Raw genomic sequence first — 20,730 nt, forward strand, 5'->3', positions numbered from 1 at the left:
GACTGTAGGGGATTTTGACACAAAAATGAATTCAATTCAATGAATTCAAAACGCACATTATGGTGATAAAGAAATAAATAAAAAATTTAAAAGACGTAGAACTTTAGTTATGGGAAATTATACTTAATGTTTGAGGTAGAAAAGCAGAAAAAAAAAAAATAATAATAATAATAATAACTCTGGATGCGTTACCGCTAGCAAACGGTAAATGGCGGTAATGTGCACTTTAACCTAAAATTAAGGAGAAGAGTGTGTTTAAAGCTTTTATTTCCGGTTCCGGTGTCAATAACTCCGTTCACAAGACAAGGCGAAATGTTGGCCCGAGTGTCGCGGTTCGGGTCCGCTCTGCCCCGGCTACTCTCCACACCGCCGGCCCGGTTCGTCTCCCAGTCGAAGCCGACCAGCGCCGCCGGTTCGGCCGCCGTGACGGAGCTGCACCCCGCCGCGGAGCCGGCTGGACACGGGGAGGTCAGCCCTTACGTCAAGGTGAGCTAACCCCCTCCGCGGTAGTAGTACGGTAACTAGCCGTTAGTCTCCGTTAACGGTCACTAACGGTCCGTACGTTAGCTTTATCATGTCACGTACGCAGACAACGGTTGACCAACTGACAGCGGTTACCCTGATAACCAGAATGTGTGCAATGTCAAATGCGTCATGTTGTGTGGGCATTACTGCGAAGCTAATGGAGCTAGCAGTTAGCAGCTAACTGTTAGCATAGTATCCATGAAAATCTGCCTGTCTCTATGGGAATTTAACATAGGGGGTGTATACTTATGCCCCCTGTATTTTAACATAGGGGGGTGTATACTTATGCCCCTGTATTTTAACATAGGGGGGTGTATACTTATGCCCCTGTATTTTAACATGGGGGGTGTATACTTATGCCCCTGTATTTTAACATAGGGGGTGTATACTTATGCCCCTGTATTTTAACATAGGGGGGTGTATACTTATGCCCCTGTATTTTAACATAGGGGGTGTATACTTATGCCCCTGTATTTTAACATAGGGGGTGTATACTTATGCCCCTGTATTTTAACATAGGGGGTGTATACTTATGCCCCTGTATTTTAACATAGGGGGTGTATACTTATGCCCCTGTATTTTAACATAGGGGGTGTATACTTATGCCCCCTGTATTTTAACATAGGGGGGTGTATACTTATGCCCCTGTATTTTAACATAGGGGGGTGTATCTTATGCCCCTGTATTTTAACATAGGGGGGTGTATACTTATGCCCCTGTATTTTAACATAGGGGGTGTATACTTATGCCCCCTGTATTTTAACATAGGGGGTGTATCTTATGCCCCTGTATTTTTAACATAGGGGGTGTATACTTATGCCCCTGTATTTTTAACATAGGTGGGTGTATCTTATGCCCCCTGTATTTTAACATAGGGGGGTGTATGGACTGTATCTGATACCTCTCTAATGTTATTATGAAGGTCTGGACTGTATCTGATGCCCCTCTAATGTTATTATGAAGGTCTGGACTGTATCTGATGCCCCTCTAATGTTATTATGAAGGTCTGGACTGTATCTGATGCGTCTCTTCTTCTGTTCTTCTCAGAATCCGGACTACCATGGGTTCTCCAGCGACCCTGTGGTGGACCAGTGGAACATGAGGGTGGCCTTCTTCTTCGGCATCTCCGTGGTTCTTGTTATTGGAGGAACATTTATTCATTATTTACCAGATCACGGGTGAGTTCTCAGTTCTTCATCTTTCATCTTTCTGAAGTTCTGTTTTTTAGGGTCAAATATGGGACGGTGTCCCATGCAGGGCCGCAACTAACGACTAACTAACTGATTAATCCATAATCAAAACAGCTTGTGATTTCATTTAATAGTTGTCAACTAATCGATTAATCCAGAAAATGGCTGACAGATTAATCAACAATGAAAATAATCATCAGTTTCAGCTCTAGTTTTAATTTTATTTTGTGGTGGTCTTCAGCCCCGTGGCCACCTACCTGCCGGTCAGACTAGGGTTTGTTATTAATGTTCAGTATCTTGTGTGTGTGTGTCTCTGTGTGTGTATGTGGGTCTCTGTTGTGTGTGTGTGTGTGTGTGTGTGTGTGTGTCACTGTGTGTCACTGTGTGTCACTGTGTGTCACTGTGTGTCACTGTGTGTGTCTGTCTGTGTGTGTGTGTGTGTGTGTGTGTGTCTCTGTGTGTGTCCCTTGTGTCGTGTGTCTCTGTGTGCGCGTGTGTGTCTCTGTGTGTACGGGTGTGTGTCTCTGTGTGTGTGTCATTGTGTGTGTGTGTGTGTCCCCTGTGCGCGCTCTGTGTCTCCTGTGTGTGTTGTGTGTGTGTGTGTGTGCGGGTGTGTGTGTGCCTCTGACTGGTGTTGCCTCTGACTGTGTGTGTGACCGTGTGTGGTGTGTGTGTGCGTTTGTTGTGTGTGCTCTGCGTGCATTGTGTGTGTGTGTGTGTGTGTGTCTCCTGTGTCTGTGTGTGTGTGTGTGTGTGTGTGTGTGTGTGTGTGTGTGTTTTGTGTGTGTTTGTGTGTGTGTGTGTGTTTTGTGTGTGTGTGTGTGTGTGTGTGTTTGTGTGTGTGTGTGTGTGTGTGTGTGTGTTTTGTGTGTGTGTGTGTTGTGTGTGTGTGTGTGTGTGTGTGTGTGTGTGTGTGTTGTGTGTGTGTGTGTGGGGTCTCCATATGCGACAGTGGGCCAGGAGGGAGGCGGAGCGTGTGATCCAGCAGAGAGAAGGCGGACTTCCTGTCATCGGCGAGAACTACTACGACCCCAACAAGATCATCCTGGCCCCCGCTGGAGAGGAGTAGGACGTCCAACACCCACCTGACGTATTTCACCATGACAGAATAAATGATGTTTTTGTTGAATTGTAAACTGACGTGTGGACAGTGACTTCTTTAAACGGCAGTTTGAATGTTTCCGACTCAGGAATGAGATTTCCAGTGATTGGACACTTTTTCAAGACCACCTCAACCGATGTAAATAGAGTAAATTTATAGTTTTTTACAGTATTTATAAAGTGCTTTTCTAGTCTTAACTACTACTCAAAGCACTTTTACATCATACAGGAAACATTCACACACCATGTCAGACACACACATCTACACACCTGCTCATCAGATACACACTCACACACATCAACACACCTGCTCATCAGATACACACACATCTACACTCCTGCTCATCAGATACACACATCTACACACCTACGCATCAGATACACACATCTACACACCTACTCATCAGATACACACATCTACACACCTGCTCATCAGATACACACTCGCACAGATCTACACACCTACTCATCAGATACACACTCACACACATCAACACACCTGCTAATCAGATACACACATCTACACACACATCTACACACCTGCTAATCACATACACACATCTACACACACACATCTACACACCTGCTAATCACATACAAACATCTACACACACATCTACACACCTGCTCATCAGATACACACTCGCACAGATCTACACACCTGGTCATCAGATACACACTCGCACACATCTACACACCTGCTAATCAGATACACACTCACACACATCTACACACCTGCTCATCAGATACACACTCGCACACATCTACACACCTGCTCATCAGATACACACTCACACATTCACACTCCGATGGCGCAGCATCGGGGGCAACTCGGGGTTCAGTGTCTTGCCCAAGGACACTTGGACATGGGACTGCAGGGCCAGGGATTGAACCACCAACCTTCCGATTAGCAGGCAACCATTCTACCACTGAGTGTATGGAGACAAGACCTGGAGACCTGGACGGGTTGAGACCAGACCAGCGTGAGTCCTACACTACATGACACGATAAAATGTGGAACGTGCCAACCATCGGCACTACTAGATCAACTTAATCTGAAAGATCAGGGATCAGTAGGTGAGAGGAGGTTGAGTGTAACAAATATCTATATTTCATATTATCTTTCTACCACTTCCTGTTGCAGGCAATCCGGGCCTTGGGGACATTATCAGTAAACCACAATCAGTTTCTATGTATTTGGTGGGTGTCACCAAATTATCATTTTGTTTAAAAAATAAATTGTCTTAACATACATCCAATAAATGAGCCTATTTGTAAAAGAAATGAAAGGTATCTATCCATAGGATTCACTGTTCTACATTTCTATACAATAAAAAACCGTAATAATACATATTTGTGTACGATTGCAGTGTAAGGCGGTGTCCTTTTTATTCTATTGGCCTGGTGTGACAGGTGCCATGCCAAAAAAAAGTGATAATCTGCCCCAAACTGCTGTTGATGGGCCTGGCACGGTTAAAGGTATATGTCGCCCAGTTTGCAAAAGTGTATTAGCCCTTTAAAATTATTCCAAAAGTACTGGATGCGCTCAAATATGTCAGATATAAGCCTCATTAATGAAATCAATTCATTTTAAGGGAGGTAGGGAGGAGCTGCAATTAATTTTGGGTAAGTGCAAAGGTGCATTTTACGGGTTATATGTCCCCTTCATAGACTGTGTATGTGTGTGTACGTATGTATATATATGTATATACATACACATATATCTATACATACACAAACAGTCTATGGACCCCTTTTAAATATATAACGTAGTCCGTCTGTGCTTCAAATGAAGTCAAAGTTGCCTGCATTCTTCGAGACAGAGAAACTCATAATTTTGACGGTATTTGAACGCAGCAGACTTTTCCTAGGACCACTGCGCATGCGCACTGGACTGAGCGCTGGCGCGAAGTTCCGGCATGTTCAGAGAGACTTGAGCATGTTACCGCAGGGAAGATAACTATGCAGAGGGGTTTAAGGAGAGTCGGGTTTAACTCTTAAAGTTGCACTTTTCACCCATTTAAAGGTGTTTGACAACAGACAACCTGGAGCTACGAGGAGTTGTCACAAAGTGCGTCAGTTTTAGCACTAAAGTTACGTCATTTTTAGCACTAAAGTTACGTCACGTTAGTCTCTGATTTACCAGCTAAGAGACGCACACAATGCCTTCACTCTCCCTCAGAGGAGTGACGGTGAACTTCCCCTTTCCTCCGTATGACTGTCAGGTGGACTACATGAACAAAGTGATTGAGTGTCTCCAGAAGGTAACGTTATGTGTGTCACGTGTCATGTGTTAACTCCCGTTTTGGGAATGTTTTTCCGCAGGAACTCGTTCATCTGGCGTAACGTTGACGCAAAAATAACGTAAATAACTCTTGCATTATGTGAAATGAGAGCTTCATCATTTACAGTCCTCTTTGGGAAAGGAATTAATGTTGCTGGCTTTTCTAATTAACAGTTTAGTTTTTTTTTTTTTTTTTTAATAATACTCGTGTGTGTGTTTGTGTGTGTGAGAACTTGGGTCTAAACCATGTCGTTTCTAGAGCTGCAACAGTAAAGTTAACAGCAAAGTCACTATATGGCTAATATCACTGGAAACAAATCTACAATGTCAATAAAATAAATCCTATTGTATATTACTATACTTAGCGAGGTTTAGAAGGAATAAAGAAACAGACATCAGTCAGTAATCCATACACACCTGGCCCCTTGTTAACTTCCTGTCAGTTGATGTCAATCACATGCACTGCAACAGGAAACCAATTTAGGGTTTGTTACATTACATTACATGTCATTTAGCTGAAGCTTGTATGCGAAGCGACTTACAGTTGCTCTATATGTCAGAGGCCGCACGCCTGGAGCAACTAGGGGTGAAGTGTCTTGCTCAGGGACACGTTGGTTAATGGTTAAATCACAGTGGGATTTGAACCTGGATCTCCCACACCAGAGGCATGTGTCATATCCACTGCTACATCACTGCCCTTTACACATGTTTACTGGGAAGCTGTTTTGAAGCAAGGACTTTTGCATTTTGGCCGTCGCCATCTTGGTTTTATGGAGTGAAGTGACCATATTTTGACTGGGGAGGATGACAAGGGATGGATCTTAAGTTTCTTATTTGATATCTTTAGTGAGCTATGAGCGAGGATGGAGGAGGGATCTCTGAGGAGCTATGAGCGAGGATGGAGGAGGGATCTCTGAGGAGCTATGAGCGAGGACGAAGGAGGGATCTCTGAGGAGCTATGAGCGAGGACGAAGGAGGGATCTCTGAGGAGCTATGAGCGAGGATGGAGGATGGATCTCTGAGGAGCTATGACCGAGGATGGAGGAGGGATCTCTGAGGAGCTATGAGCGAGGACGAAGGAGGGATCTCTGAGGAGCTATGAGCGAGGACGAAGGAGGGATCTCTGAGGAGCTATGAGCGAGGACGAAGGAGGGATCTCTGAGGAGCTATGAGCGAGGATGGAGGATGGATCTCTGAGGAGCTATGAGCGAGGATGGAGGATGGATCTCTGAGGAGCTATGAGCGAGGATGGAGGATGGATCTCTGAGGAGCTATGAGCGAGGACGAAGGAGGGATCTCTGAGGAGCTATGAGCGAGGATGGAGGATGGATCTCTGAGGAGCTATGAGCGAGGACGAAGGAGGGATGTCTGAGGAGCTATGAGCGAGGATGGAGGATGGATCTCTGAGGAGCTATGAGCGAGGATGGAGGAGGGATCTCTGAGGAGCTATGAGCGAGGATGGAGGATGGATCTCTGAGGAGCTATGAGCGAGGACGAAGGAGGGATCTCTGAGGAGCTATGAGCGAGGATGGAGGATGGATCTCTGAGGAGCTATGAGCGAGGATGGAGGATGGATCTCTGAGGAGCTATGAGGGAGAATATGGAAGCTGTCGCTAACTCCGTACATGCAGCTGACAAATTAACGTGACACTTCTCAGGAAAGGACATCTCATCCCTCTAAGAACACTATTCCTCGTTTCCTCTCTCCTTGCACGATTTCCTTGCATCTCTCCCGTGCTTCCTCATGGGACGGACTAAGATGAGGAAAAGACCAAGTGGAGGAACTGGGGCTGCAGTTTAAGAACCTGTGATGCCGCCTATAAGCCAGCATAGTGTTTTCAATGGCGTTATGCTAAGCTAAGCGCTAAACAGAGAAAGTTGCAGATTTTCAACCCTTCTGACGTCAGTCATCCTGCAGCTTCACATCATATATTTATTTTTCTTTTCTAATCGCTGTATTCTCATTAACCTGACAACATGCAAAAGGTTTTTCAGATGACCTCCAAAGATGAGTCCAGTGTTGGTGTCTGCCTGTGTCTTTCAGAAGGAGAACGGGGTCCTGGAGAGTCCCACGGGTACTGGTAAAACCCTGTGCCTGCTGTGTGCCACCCTGGCCTGGAGAGAGTCCTTCAAGGACTCCATCTCCGCCCGCAAGATAGCGGAGAGGCTGGGCGGGGAGGAGATGTTCCCCAAAACACCGCTGTCCTCCTGGGGGACGGCTGCTACGGACGGCGACACGCCAAGTATGTTCACATGATATCACCCAACATTTTTGTAATCTTCAAGACCTAGTAGAGTTGGGCAATATATAGATATAATATCAATGTCATGATATGAGACTAGATATTGGCTTAAGTTTTGGATATTGTAATATGGCATAAGTGGTGTTGTTCTCCTGGTTTTAAAGGCTGCATTACAGTAAAGTGATGTCATTTTATGAACTCACCGGACTGTTGTAACTGTTACCCACGTAGTCATTATATCCACATTACTGATTATTTAGCAAAAATTCAGATGTTATGTCATGAACCGTGCCACCCTGGCGTGCCACCCTGGCGTGTCACCCTGGCGTGTCACCCTGGCGTGTCACCTTGGCGTGCCACCCTGGCGTGCCACCTTGGCGTGCCACCCTAGCGTGCCACCTTGGCGTGCCACCCTAGCGTGCCACCTTGGCGTGTCACCCTAGCGTGCCACCTTGGCGTGCCACCCTAGCGTGCCACCTTGGCGTGTCACCCTAGCGTGCCACCTTGGCGTGCCACCCTTGCGTGCTACCTTGGCGTGCCACCCTAGCGTGTCACCTTGGCGTGTCACCCTAGCGTGCTACCTTGGCGTGCCACCCTAGCGTGCTACCTTGGCGTGCCACCCTAGCGTGCTACCTTGGCGTGCCACCCTAGCGTGCTACCTTGGCGTGCCACCCTTGCGTGCTACCTTGGCGTGCCACCCTAGCGTGCTACCTTGGCGTGCCACCCTAGCGTGCTACCTTGGCGTGCCACCCTAGCGTGCTACCTTGGCGTGCCACCCTAGCGTGCTACCTTGGCGTGCCACCCTGGCGTGCTACCTTGGCGTGCCACCTTGGCGTGCCACCCTGGCGTGCTACCTTGGCGTGCCACCCTGGCGTGCTACCTTGGCGTGCTACCCTGGCGTGCTACCTTGGCGTGCCACCCTGGCGTGCTACCTTGGCGTGCCACCCTGGCGTGCCACCCTAGCGTGCTACCTTGGCGTGCCACCCTAGCGTGCTACCCTAGCGTGCCACCCCAGCGTGGCACCCTAGCGTGATTGTTATTCCCGTCAGTCACTTAGACACAAAAACCTGGGAGTCTAGGATCCAGAACCTTTATACTGGTAGATGACGTCAGTAACGTCCCATCCTCCCAAGTCACTGCTCCAACTCTGCACCCACGTCGACAGAGTTAATCCGTTATTGTTAAAGAGACACAGCAGCGGACCTGGCTACCGCATCGCTAGGTATTCATGTACCTGTATGAAATGTAATGTAACTGTTGTTGTTGTTGTTGTTGTTTCTCAGCCTACTACACCGATGTCCCCAAGATCATATACGCATCCCGGACGCACTCTCAGCTGGCGCAGGTCATCAACGAGTTAAAGAACACTTCATACAGGTAAACTATCTCCAAGATGTTAGAAATATACTCTGATTATGCAAGATGAGTGTTGTGCTCTGTGGTTTCCTGTGGAATCTTACTATTACACGGCTCAGCTCGGATAACTTTAACCCTCGTCTGGTATTCGGGTCAAATTGACCCGTTTCAAAATTTTTACAAGAAGAAAAATTGTCCAAGTTACATTTTTTTCTACCTGAAAACCAGCGTCCTTTCCTTATTTCCTGTGATAAACATGTATTCCTGACTCAGAACATTATTCTGGATATGACACTCATGTTGTTTCCATAGTGGATTTTTAACATGAATTATGACCTTATGACTAAAAACCCCACTTCCATGTTTAATAGTGGTCTAGTAGAGACTGATGCATTCCCTAAACATAGATGTTATCTCAGCGGTTTGAAATTGAGATAAAGACAATAGTTGTTAATAGATTATGAAGTGAAATATTATTTCAGAATTGTTTTTAAAACCCCAAATAAGTCCCGGGTCTGTTTGGTCCGAGGGACCATGAGGGTCCCGAAGGTGAAGACAACACCAGGGTTCAAAACATTATTAAGACCGTTATGAGACAAACACTAAAATGCTTGCCAGTATTGTGGTTATGTGCATCATCGACTGATCTTTAAAGGTCCCATATTCTGCTCATGTTCAGGTTCATAATTGTATTTTGAGGTTGTATCAGAATCGGTTTATGTGGTTTACATTTCATAAAACTCCATATTTTTGTTGTTCTGCACATTGGTGCAGATCCTGTTTTCACCCTGTGTGTTTAGGTCTCTGTTTTATCTCCAGAGTGAGACATCTCTCTAGTTTTATCTCCAGAGTGAGACATCTCACTAGTTTTATCTCCAGAGTGAGACATCTCTCTAGTTTTATCTCCAGAGTGAGACACTCTCGTTACTCCATAGCTCTCTTATTTCTCCCAGAGTGAGACATCTCTCTAGTTTTATCTCCAGAGTGAGACTCTCTCTAGTTTTATCTCCAGAGTGAGACATCTCTCTAGTTTTATCTCCAGAGTGAGACATCTCACTAGTTTTATCTCCAGAGTGAGACATCTCCCTTCTCTCCTATCTTTGTTGGGAGCTGCACATGCTCAGTAGCTCCGTGAGATCCATCAGCTGATAACTCTTTCTCCAGCTTTGGTCAGTCCAAGGCAGGACCAGCTGGGAGACTTCTTCTAGACCAGGGACACAACAGGGACAGGAAGTAGAACAGGGACAGGAAGTAGTTCTTTCGGCGATTATGGTGAACTAGTGGCTGTTGTAGCAGTGTTTTCCATTGAGAACGAGCTAGCATGCTACGGTTAGCCACCTCGTCTCTACTGACGTCGAAAGCCGTGCAGATGTTGGACAGCTCACCCGGAGACTGAAGACAGAGGACACTCAGAAACCGGATCAGAGGACACTCAGAAACCGGATCAGAGGACACTTCATAAACCGGATCAGAGGACACTCAGAAACCGGATCAGAGGACACTCAGAAACCGGATCAGAGGACATTCAGAAACCGGATCAGAGGACACTCAGAAACCGGATCAGAGGACATTCAGAAAGTGTTTTTCCAAGTGTGTATGTGTGTGAAAGCACCAGAGACACAAAATAACACCCCAAATCCCAGAAAAATAGATTTTGTGTCATAAGATGGGCTCTTTAAACTCTTTAATGATGTTTAACATTGAATCAAAAGGCTTAAATGGCCTGATCAAATACACATGTACACATCAAATTTTATTTGTACATCGTCAAGTCAGCTTTATTGTCAATTTCTCCACGTATACTGGACAGTTTGTTTCTCATATCGCACGGTGAGGAAGAAAAAATGACGTTCCTACCACAAGAATACCTAGAACACCGTAACCAACCCGTCATAAAAACATGTGCAGGGCAGACCAGACACCCCAAGGACCTGATAAAGGGTCCCCCTTTGACATAGAGTAGGCTCACAGTTTAATATGTCACCATTGACCCCATTATCACACAGATCCTCTAGCAACAACTGCATAGCACATCCTCTCTCTCCTCCTCTCTTCTCTCTCTCTCCTCTCCTCTCTCTCTCTCCTCTTCTCCTCTTCCTCTCTCCTCTCTCTCCTCTCTCTCTCTCTCTCTCTCTCCTCTCTCTCTCTCCTCTCCTTCTCTCCTCTCCCTCTCCTCTCTCCCTCTCTCTCTCCAATTCAATAGAAGCTTTATTAGCACGACCATAGTGACAGACAGTATTGCCAAAGCTCATAAACAGGGAGACATTGATCACATTTACATCAACAAGAACAAAGCTGATGCTGTCCGCATCAACATGACAACATGTGTGTGTGTGTGTGTGTGTGTATGTGTGTGCGCACTCACTCACTGTTCCTCAAAGTGTGACAGGTAAAGACGTACTGTACTGCAGCTCTCTGGCTGTTCTCCCAGCAGGATCTCCATCTTGTTAATGTTGGGTATTTGGTCAAATCCTCTCTCTCTCCCCCCCCCCCCCCCCCCCCCCCCTCCTGATTCAGGCCTAAGGTGTGTGCTGGGGTCAAGAGCAGCTGTGTATCAACCAGGAAGTGATGCGTCAGGAGAACAACCACGTCAAGGTAAGTGATCTACTAGTCTGGATCAATGGAAGTCCACTTCCAGGATAGTGGTCTGACATGGAGCCCGACCAATATTATCTATTATTATTATTATTATTATTATTATTATTATTAGGCATTTCACGATCTATCGGGATCAGCATTTATAAAGGTTGTCTTTCTATTAACCATTAATTTGCCCTACAGGTCAAATAAAAAAATAAAAATAAAAAAAAAATTGTTTTTCTGATTTATTTGTCACTTTTTCCAGCTTTTGGGGCTTTTTTTAAAACGTCAGCTGGTTTAATAACAGGTGTCACACTTATTATTGGAATTTATGGTCAAAAACCCTCATTTATATTAACTTATACATACGTTTTTAGTTAAAAAAAGGCAGAGCTTATGAATTATTTTGACTAATAGTTAAGATCAGAGGATGTTGAGCGGATCTCAGATGTCAAAGTTTAGTCCGGAGACTGTTTTGGAAAAAGAATTCAAATGCTTTAAGATTAAATAAAACACACGAGGACGACATTAAAGAAGACACAATGAGTTTTGGTTCTGGGATTGGAGCAGAAAGCTCCACATTGAGCCCACCTCTGCAGATTTAAATGGATCCTTTGCTGCTTTCCAGGTCCACATGTGCAGAGCGAAGGTCTCCACCCGATCGTGTGTCTTCTACAACAACGTGGAAGGTAATGTTGTTATTTAACGATGTTTTTAATTATGTTTTTAATGAGATGTTTAAAGGAGCCCGGCCACACGTAGTTCATGACTCTAACTGCTACTTGCATCGCTTTAACAACATGTATTTTGAATCTTTTCTTCTTTAGAGAGGAGCACCGACAGAGACTTGGCCAATAACATCCTCGACGTGGAGGACTTGGTCAAATTCGGCAACAAACAGAGGTTTGATGTTCAACTTCGTGTCTGTTACACTAACAAATCTCCGTCCTGCTTTATTAGGAGTTTCAATTCATCAGCGGATGGTGTGTGTGTGTGTGTGTGTGTGTGGTGTCTGAGTGTGTGTGTGTGTGTGTGTGTGTGTGTGTGTGTGTGTGTGTGGTGTGTGTGTGTGGTGTGTGGAAGATTTAGACTTCTCTTAATTAATCATCTTGGGATGACTCCCGCAAGGAATTGAAATTCTCAGCAGCAGTTTTCAGCAAGAAAATCCAATATAGAGAGAAAAAATAGACAGCATAAATATATCAATAACAGTAATAATAACAACAGTAGAACCTGTAGCTATAAAGACATTTACCATAAATTATCAGACAAGTGTCAAGCCGTTGTTGTGGTGTTTGTGTGTGTGTGGTTGTGTGTGGTGGTGGTGTGTGTGTGTGGGTTTGGTTGTGTGTGTGGTGTGTGTGTGGGTGTGGGTGTGTGTGTGTTGTGTGTGTGTGTGTGTGTTTTGTGTGTTGGTGTCTGGTTGATGTGTTGTGTGTGGTGTTGTAGATCTTGTGTGGTAAAGTGTGATGTGTGTGTTGTGTGTGTGTATCTTGTGGCTGTGTGGCTTGTGTGATGTTGTGTGTGTGTTCAGTGTGTGTCTGTGTGTGTGTGTGTGTGTGTGTGTGTGTCTGTGGCTGTGTTCTGTGTGTGTGTGTGGTGTTGTGTGTTCTTGTGCTGTGTGTGTGTGTGTGTGTGTGTGTGTGGGGTGTTCTTGTGGCTGTGTCGTGTGTGTGTGTGTGTGTGTGTTGTGGTGTGTTTGTGTGTGTGTGTTGTGTGTGTGTGTTCTTGTGGCTGTGTCTCTGTGTGTGTTGTGTGTGTGTGTGTGTGTGTTCTTGTGCTGTGTCTCTGTGTGTGTTGTGGTGTGTGTGTGTGTGTTCTTGTGGCTGTGTCTCTGTGTGTGTGTGTGTGTGTGTGTGTTTCTTGTGGCTGTGTCTCTGTGTGTTGTGTGTTGTGTTGTGTGTTTGTGTGTGTGGCTTGGTGTGTCTCTGTGGCTGTGTCGTTGTGTGGTGTGTGTGTGTTCTTGTGGCTGTGTCTCTGTGTTGTGTGTGTCTCTGTGTGTGTGTTCTTGTGGCTGTGTCTCTGTGTGTGTGTGTGTGTTCTTGTGGCTGTGTTGTGTGTGTGTTCTGTGGTTTGTGTGTCTTGTGGGTCGTGCTGTGTGTGTACTGTATGGAGTGAAGAAATGCAACTATTAATTATTTTCCTTATTGATTTATCAGCTGGTTATTTTCTCACTCAGTCTTTTTAGACAAAAACAAATATAAGAATCACAATTTTGTGTGTGTGTGTGTGTGTGCAATAAAGATTGATTGTATTCAGATTGGACCTTTGTTTTCAGGGTGATATTCATGAGCGTATATAGTGACCTTTCTGTGAATGTTGCTGCTCTACAGGCAACATTCTGTCCATTTTGTCCCTTTGTGCTGCAGCTTCTTCGTTTTAAAAACAACCATCCCTCCAGACATTGTAAAAGGAGTCCTAGTTTTTGCATACTGTGTGTACTTTTCCATTCAACATGACCTCTTCCTCTGCAGGGTCTGTCCTTACTACCTGTCCCGGTCCTTGAAGCAGCAAGCAGACGTGGTTTTCATGCCGTACAACTACCTGCTGGATCCAAAGGTGAGCAGACTTCGCCGGTTGAGAGAGAGTCCCTGTTGGGTCCTTGTAAATTCTGGAGTGTGGTCTAGACCTACTCTATCTGTAAAGTGTCTCGAGATAACGCTTGTTATGAATTGATACTATAAATAAATAAAATTGAATTAAGAGAGTGCTTTGCTACTGGCAGACAGCCACTAACAAGTAACAGTCCCAAATGAAAAGAAAACGGGTTAGTTTATGCCACTTAGTGTTACTTCTCCATGGAAAAAGGGAAAGTTTTGAGTGTAATAAATTAAGGTTGGGGGGGAAAAAATCGATCCAACATAGTATCACGATATTTTCAGAGGCAATAATAAAACACAATACGATTAGCTGGCAAACTAGTTTGCCTATTTGAGTGTTCACTACGCCATCTGTATAAGCTTAAAACACATTTTTTCACACGGATGTCTGAATTTTTTCATTTCATATATTTATTATACAGGAAAGTTAGAAAAAGTAACATTACATTACAATATAAAAACTAGGCCTGACTCAGTTTAAAAACTGGTTTTCAGCAGGTTCCTGTTCTGCAGAAACATAAAACATGGGTACAGCACGTCGGGACAGACACTAATACAAGACATCGATATAGAAAAATAGATTTTGACAAATGAAATCCACAATACAGTTACGTAAGGACAAAGACACTTATACAAAACATCAGCTGGGCTGAACAAATACGGTCAGTGCAAACAAGGCTTGGACAATACATAAACACATTTTTTAATGTGTGCAAGTGTAACTGTTAAAAAGGAATTGTTTGTATGCCTTTTTAAAATATTTTTGAATGAACGTCACTTGAGTTCTCCCTAACTAGACCTTTTGAGTGCCGTTGTTCAGCATTGACGAACACACTGCAGGAACAGAAGGGTTTGCCTGAGAATGTAAGCTTCATAAAGCTGGTTTGATGCTCGTTACACATCCTAACCCGCGCTGCTGTTGTGTTCTTTCCCGTTGTCGCACAGAGCCGCAGAGCGCACAACATCGAGCTGAACGGCGCCGTGGTCGTCTTCGATGAGGCTCACAACGTGGTGAGGCCGAGTGTGATAACTCCAGCGGAGATACCAAGACACACTATCAACGACACTCGTTATATTTCACTCGATTGTTTAAAATGAAAAACCTTTTTATCAAGGTTATGGTCGTCTCTTTCAACCCTTTTGTTGCTTTCCCCAGTGATTTTGTCTCTTTTTTTTTTTCTTCGTTTGTCCACTTTTTCTGAGCCTTTTGAAAATTTTGTGGCTTTTTCCCCAATTTTTTTCCTTTTTTTTTACATTTGTCACTTTTTTTGACATTTTTGTTACTTTTTCAAAATCTCTTCACATTTTTGTCACTTTATTGACATTTGTTCACATTTTAGTCACTTTTATTAACATTTTTTAAGCTAGCAATCACAACAAAGGCTGTCTACGTGCCTGTGGATGCCCCCCCCCCCCCCCCCCCTCCACCCCCCTCATGTGTTATTGTGGTCTGCAGGAGAAGACGTGTGAAGAATCCACATCCTTTGACCTGACCCCCTACGACGTAGCCTCAGCCATCACGGCTGTGGACCGGCTGCTGGTGGAGCAGGCTAAAGAAGTCCGCCACGGAGACCCGGTCCAGGACTTCAACGTGGAGTCCCTCAACTCTGGTCAGAAATTTTCAATCAAGACAAGACTTGATTGAAACAACATTGAACACATATTTGAATGCTATCACAAAATCAATCCTTACTGAATATTCTTGAATTCCAGGTTTTAAAATGACTGTGGAGACCATTGCTAAAATCAAACGTAAGTATCCTTAAATCTATAAAGAAGAGTTAGAAGCCTTTAAAGGTCTTTACACACCGGGGAGGGGGGGATTCGCACGGCAATACATTTTTTAAAAACTATTATTTTGCGTTTGCTGGTCACACCCCTGGTGTGTAACGGCCTATATTATATTGTATCATTTGCGGTGATTATGTCATAAACTAGTTTGGGTCATCAACAATGCTCTATGGGTTTTTTTCTTTTTTGACAAACTGTTTTTTGTCTGCGTTGACAGAGATACTCCTGAATCTGGAAGCTGCCGTCGATTCCTATGAAGTTCCGAGTGAAAAAGGCATCACGAAACCTGGAATGTACGGGAAAGTGTAGAAGATAGTAGTCTGTATATAGCTCAGTGAATCAAATCAAATCAGATTTATTCATATATCGCTAAATCACAGCAACAGTTATCTCATTGCGCTTTCCATAAAGAGCAGGTCTAGACCAGGACTCTGGGATGTTATTTATCTCCCAGGTCTTTCCATAAAGAGCAGGTCTAGACCGGACTCTGGGGTGTTATTTATCTCCCAGGTCTTTCCATAAAGAGCAGGTCTAGACCAGGACTCTGGGATGTTATTTATCTCCCAGGTCTTTCCATAAAGAGCAGGTCTAGACCAGGACTCTGGGATGTTATTTATCTCCCAGGTCTTTCCATAAAGAGCAGGTCTAGACCGGACTCTGGGATGTTATTTATCTCCCAGGTCTTTCCATAAAGAGCAGGTCTAGTCCAGGACTCTGGGATGTTATTTATCTCCCAGGTCTCTCCATAAAGAGCAGGTCTAGACCAGGACTCTGGGATGTTATTTATCTCCCAGGTCTTCCATAAAGAGCAGGTCTAGACCGGACTCTGGGATGTTATTTATCTCCCAGGTCTTTCCGTAAAGAGCAGGTCTAGACCGGACTCTGGGATGTTATTTATCTCCCAGGTCTTTCCGTAAAGAGCAGGTCTAGACCAGGACTCTGGGGTGTTATTTATCTCCCAGGTCTTTCCATAAAGAGCAGGTCTAGACCGGACTTGGGATGTTATTTATCTCCCAGGTCTTTCCATAAAGAGCAGGTCTAGACCAGGACTCTAGGATGTTATTTACAGAAACCCAACAGGTCCCACCAAGAGCAAGCACTAGGCAACAGAGGCAAGGAAACACTTCCTTTAAGAGGCAGAAACCTGGAGCAGAACCATGGGGGGGGGGGGGCATCTGCCTCAACCGGTTGGGGGAGACACAGAGAGAGAGAGAGATGGATAATTGTAGCAGAGGGTGTTGAGCAGGAACATGGAGGCAGCAGGTGACTCCAACCACAGATCCAGATCCAGAACCACCTGCAGGAAGCATTAGGAGGAGAGAAGAGAGGGGCGAGAGAGCACAAGACTCTGGGAAAGGGAAGAAGTTGAGTTAGTAACATGCATTAATGGGAGGAGGTTGCATACAGATGGAGGAGGAGGAGGAAGAAAGAGGTGCTCAGTGCATCATGGGAAATCCCCTAGCAGTCCAGGCCTATAGCAGCGTAACTAAGGGCTGGTTCAGGACTCTCCTGAGCCAGCCCTGACTATAAGCTTCATCAAAGAGGAAAGTCTTAAGCCTACTCTTAAATGTGGAGAACCCAGACCAGAACCTGGTTCCACAGGAGAGGAGCCTGATTGCTGAAGGCTCTGGTCCCTGGACCCAGACTGGAACCTGGTTCCACAGGAGAGGAGCCTGATAGCTGAAGGCTCTGGCCCCTGGACCCAGACTGGAAATTGGTTCCACAGGAGAGGAGCCTGATAGCTGAAGGCTCTGGTCCCTGGACCCAGACTGGAACCTGATTCCACAGGAGAGGAGCCAGATGGCTGAAGGTTCTGGCTCCCGTTCTACTTTTAGAGACTCTAGGAACCACAAGTAACCCTGCACTCTGGGAGTGCAATGCTCTGGGGGGGGGGGCCTAGTAAGTAGGGCTGGCTGACTCTAAAGTACTGAAAGTACTGAGCATCGATAAATGCCTCGTCATCCAAGGCCCAACTTCAATACCTCATCAGCGTCATCGAGCCAATGAGCACTCAGCGTGCTTCTACCAAGATCTAACAATGTCTGTGATTGGCTGTCTAACGTTGACACGTCGTAGAGACGCACAGGAAAAACTCTACGTTACATAAAGACACACGGGCTCATGTATTAGCAAGGGGGTTAGCTTCTCTCCGCAACGCGTAGCTCCTACGGCGCCAATTTGATGCTAACAAGCCATCACCTGCTATTAGCATCCCATTGACTCCCATTCATTTTGACGTCACTTTGACAGCAAATAACATCACATCTGAAGTGTCTAAAGACTCTATTTGTCCATTGTTTTTTTCTAAACAAACACGACAATGTATAAAAGGCTCCATTACCTTGGATCTCAGCCCTCAGGCCTTCTGTCTAACCCTCCTCCTGGTTGGATGGGTTTGAAATTAGCCTAATGAATCATCTTGGGGTTAAAAAGCCCAAAACAGACTGTAATCAGATCTTCAACATATAAAACATTACATTAAGACTCCAATTGAAAATGTTTTTTTTGTCTTGTGTCCGTCTCAGCTTCATCTATGAGCTGCTGGAGAGAGCCCACCTGACCTACAACAGCAAGACGGAGGTCTACGAAGCTCTGGAGCAGATCCTTGGACACTTAACAGGACGTCAGTATGGATTCATTCCTTCATATTTATGTCACTGGATTAACTTTAACCCTCATGTTGTCTTCATGTTGTCTTCATGTTGTCTTCATGTTGTCTTCATGTTGCCCTCATGTTGCCCTCATGTTGTCCTCATGTTGTCCTCATGTTGTCCTCATGTTGTCCTCATGTTGTCCTCATGTTGTCCTCATGTTGCCCTCATGTTGCCCTCATGTTGTCCTCATGTTGCCTTCATGTTGCCTTCATGTCCCCATGTTGTCCTCATGTTGTCCTCATGTTGTCCTCATGTTGCCTTCATGTTGCCCTCATGTTGCCCTCATGTTGCCCTCATGTTGTCTTCCATGTTGCCCTCATGTTGTCTCATATTGCCTTCATGTTGTCCCCATGTTGTCCATGTTGTCTTCATGTTGTCTTCATGTTGTCCTCATGTTGTCCTCATGTTGCCCTCATGTTGTCCTCATATTGCCTTCATGTTGTCCCCATGTTGTCCTCATGTTGCCCTCATGTTGCCCTCATGTTGCCTTCATGTTGCCTTCATGTCCCCATGTTGTCCTCATATTGCCTTCATGTTGTCCCCATGTTGCCCTCATGTTGCCCTCATGTTGCCTCATGTTGCCCTCATGTTGCCCTCATGTTGTCCCCATGTTGTCCTATCTCAATGTTCTTTTTAATTCCCCAAAATAACATGATTGATTCCAACGCTCTTTGCCAAGTACAAATCTCTACTTTCATTAATTTTGGGTCTTATTCTATTTTATAGCATTGTAAAACAAAGTGAAGTGTTGTTGAAATAGTATTGAGTAAAAGTTGACATATTCCAGTCTGTGATTATCATCAACATCCATTCCTTTAATTTTAGTCTCAATAATTCCTAATTTCTGCTTTTCTAACTCAAACATTAGGTATAATTTCCTATAAATGAGGTTAATGGACCATATAATCAAAAAATAACTGTAAAACTAAAGTTAATAAGTTAGCGTTACGAAGTGTTGAAAAAGTTATTATAAGAACGCCGACGGACAGTTGATTGAAGATAGTTTTCCTCTCTGCAGAATGTGCAGGAAAAAGTTGCTGCTAAAGGCGTTGAACATACTTTTAAATACCAAAAACTTGATAATGATACTTTAACCATGCAGTAAATCTTTATACCGTTACATCTCTTAGTGATATAGCAACAAACTTTTTTTTAAAAAGTGAGAAAAACTTCTGTAAAAGCAAAATCAAAGCAACAAAAAAAGCAACAAAAATGTCTAACAACAACAATAAATACATTGTCAACACACGTCAAAAACCTCTAATAAAAACCACCACCTCGAGGAGCCATGACGTATCAACCCTGGGAGCAGGGGAATCTGTTCAGAGCGCCTTGTTTTATTTATTTAAATAACACATTATCTCCATATTTGGCGCCAGCGCATCGATTCTCGTCTTACAGGAAAACAGAACAGAAGTGATAGTTTCTCCCCACATGTAGTCTGCTGTGTCTATAACACACAAAACCTGTTACACAGCGACATGTTTGTGTAGTAATTTGTATAATTAACCAAAGAGTTGTGTGATGTGTGTTTCTCATCAGAGCAAGGAGTGTTCCTGAACACAACGGGGCTGCAGAAGCTCGCTAACATCATACAGGTACGCTAACATCATACAGGTACGCTAACATCATACAGGTACGCTAACATCATACAGGTACGCTAACATCATACAGGTACGCTAACATCATACAGGTAGGCTAACATCATACAGGTAGGCTAACATCATACAGGTAGGCTAACATCATACAGGTACGCTAACGTCTTACAGGTACGCTAACGTCTTACAGGTACGCTAACGTCTTACAGGTACGCTAACGTCTTACAGGTACGCTAACGTCATACAGGTACGCTAACGTCATACAGGTACGCTAACGTCATACAGGTACGCTAACGTCTTACAGGTACGCTAACGTCATACAGGTACGCTAACATCATACAGGTACGCTAACATCATACAGGTATGCTACATGGGGAAGCTTAAGGAAAACTTATTAAAATAAACATTTTAAAATCTATGTTCCGGAGAGTGAAATGTTCAGATGAATATATTAGTCTGGGTGTTCAGAGTGGGGTTAGCCTAGCTTAGCACAAAGACTGGAAGCGGAGGGGAACTGCTAGCCTGGCTCTGTCTAGAGGTCAAAATACCAGAATTAGCCAAAAGAAAGAAGAAGAAAAAAGCAACAAGGGAAGGAAGGTAAAAAGGAAGGAAGAAAGGTACAAAGTTAGGAAGGAAGGTAAGAAAGAAAGGAAAGTAAAAAGTAAGGATGGAAGGACAAAGCAAGGAAAAAATGACAAGGGAAGGAAGGTAAAAAGTAAGGAAGGAAAGGAAGGTAAAAAGTAAGTAAGGAAGGAAAGAAGGAATGTACAAAGTTAGAAAGGTAGAAAGGAACGAAGTTAGGAAGGAA

The 20,730-nt window shown here is 44.4% G+C and overlaps 2 protein-coding genes across 2 annotated transcripts in view; both read left to right on the forward strand.

The window, feature by feature from the left end:
- Positions 1 to 211: 211 nt before the first annotated feature.
- On the forward strand, positions 212 to 2,851 carry ndufb11 (NADH:ubiquinone oxidoreductase subunit B11). Its single transcript, XM_032519872.1, has 3 exons — positions 212 to 486; positions 1,573 to 1,703; positions 2,658 to 2,851. Exons 1-3 carry the CDS (start codon positions 313 to 315, stop codon positions 2,782 to 2,784), a joined length of 432 nt encoding a protein of 143 aa, XP_032375763.1. The 5' UTR covers positions 212 to 312; the 3' UTR covers positions 2,785 to 2,851.
- Positions 2,852 to 4,709: 1,858 nt separating this feature from the next.
- The window catches only part of rtel1 (regulator of telomere elongation helicase 1), a 42,530-nt gene continuing 26,509 nt past the window's right edge, over positions 4,710 to 20,730 (forward strand). Inside the window, 14 exon segments of the mRNA XM_032519826.1 lie at positions 4,710 to 5,080; positions 7,145 to 7,343; positions 8,627 to 8,720; positions 11,217 to 11,230; positions 11,233 to 11,294; positions 11,908 to 11,968; positions 12,107 to 12,182; positions 13,754 to 13,838; positions 14,825 to 14,890; positions 15,336 to 15,489; positions 15,593 to 15,631; positions 15,888 to 15,963; positions 18,196 to 18,293; positions 19,867 to 19,922. Of these exon segments, the coding sequence (XP_032375717.1) occupies positions 4,979 to 5,080; positions 7,145 to 7,343; positions 8,627 to 8,720; positions 11,217 to 11,230; positions 11,233 to 11,294; positions 11,908 to 11,968; positions 12,107 to 12,182; positions 13,754 to 13,838; positions 14,825 to 14,890; positions 15,336 to 15,489; positions 15,593 to 15,631; positions 15,888 to 15,963; positions 18,196 to 18,293; positions 19,867 to 19,922 (1,182 nt within the window). The 5' untranslated portion in view covers positions 4,710 to 4,978.

This window comes from Etheostoma spectabile, chromosome 7 (assembly GCF_008692095.1).
Source record: "Etheostoma spectabile isolate EspeVRDwgs_2016 chromosome 7, UIUC_Espe_1.0, whole genome shotgun sequence".
NCBI classification, from domain to species: domain Eukaryota; kingdom Metazoa; phylum Chordata; class Actinopteri; order Perciformes; family Percidae; genus Etheostoma; species Etheostoma spectabile.